Source organism: Hydra vulgaris, chromosome 04, assembly GCF_038396675.1.
Source record: "Hydra vulgaris chromosome 04, alternate assembly HydraT2T_AEP".
In the NCBI taxonomy this organism is placed as follows: domain Eukaryota; kingdom Metazoa; phylum Cnidaria; class Hydrozoa; order Anthoathecata; family Hydridae; genus Hydra; species Hydra vulgaris.
Window position 1 is genome coordinate 9,764,522 of NC_088923.1, and position 1,098 is coordinate 9,765,619.

Sequence of the window (1,098 nt, forward strand, 5' to 3'; positions counted from 1 at the left end):
TTATAATTGTAACTGTTTTAAGATAAAAGTTATAGTAGTTATAAAGTAAGTTATACCAGTTATAAATGTATACTCTAACTGTTTAACTAGAGTTATACAGTTTTAAAGTAAGTTATGACAGTAATAAGTTATAACTTTTTTTTTTTAAACATCTTTGCTTCCGAAAAGGCTGCAAGCAACCACTAATTAGAGTTGGAAATTATTGGAAGAGAAAAGACAAATATTATAGAGCAAGATAATGATTGACACACGTCTTAAAAGATTGCATGAATTAGAAAAGCAAGATGAAGGAAGCAAACTTCAATTAACTGATGTTCGAGGAAAAAAACTTGAGTAATAAGAGTTTTTGGAGCACTTAGGAACAGTCACACAAAAAGGATGAGACTTAATTGAATCACGAGTAACAAGAGAATGAATTTTAGTAGATGGCACAAGAGATGCTTGCTTTTTAGTGCAGTGTCTATTATAGTATTTGTAAAAAAGAGAAAGAGAAACAACATTATGACGAAGTGATAAAAGTTGGAGGTTGGCTGCAAGAGCAGGTCCAACTATGCTTACAATGTGTTTTTGCAACTTGTCTAAAAGAGAATGGGTATCATCAGAAGATCTGCCCCAGATATGGCAACAGTATTCCATACAAGACTGGATTTGAAATTTATAGAGATAGAGAATATAATCCAGAGAACGAAAGTGTGGAGCTCGATAAAGAGATGCAACTCTAACAGATGCTAATTTTGCAATAGATTTGAAATACGGTTTCCAAGAAAGATTGGAAGTAAGAGTTAATCCTAGAAGATGAAGGGTAGATGATTCATTGAGTACATAATCGTTCATTAATATAGGAAGATCTAAATTATTGCGACAACGATTGGCTGAAAAAAATTGAGTTTTATCTGAATTAAAGTTCACCAGCCATTTAAAGTTCACATGCTGTAGCAGAAGTGAGATCTTTTTCAAGCTTCAATGCCCCCTCCAAGCAATTAGAGACTGTTGGCTTTTTATAATGACAAGAATAATTAGTAGTATCATCAGCGAACAATGCCACCTTAGATGTCACAAGCTGTAGAAGAGTTTAAGCAGGAAATTACTTTAAATACA

The 1,098-nt window shown here is 32.8% G+C and overlaps 1 protein-coding gene across 1 annotated transcript; it reads right to left on the reverse strand.

The window, feature by feature from the left end:
• Positions 1–300: 300 nt before the first annotated feature.
• Positions 301–834, reverse strand: LOC136079166 (uncharacterized). Its single transcript, XM_065794888.1, has one exon. The coding sequence runs from the start codon at positions 832–834 to the stop codon at positions 301–303; it is 534 nt and encodes a 177-aa protein (XP_065650960.1).
• Between the last annotated feature and the right edge of the window lie 264 nt (positions 835–1,098).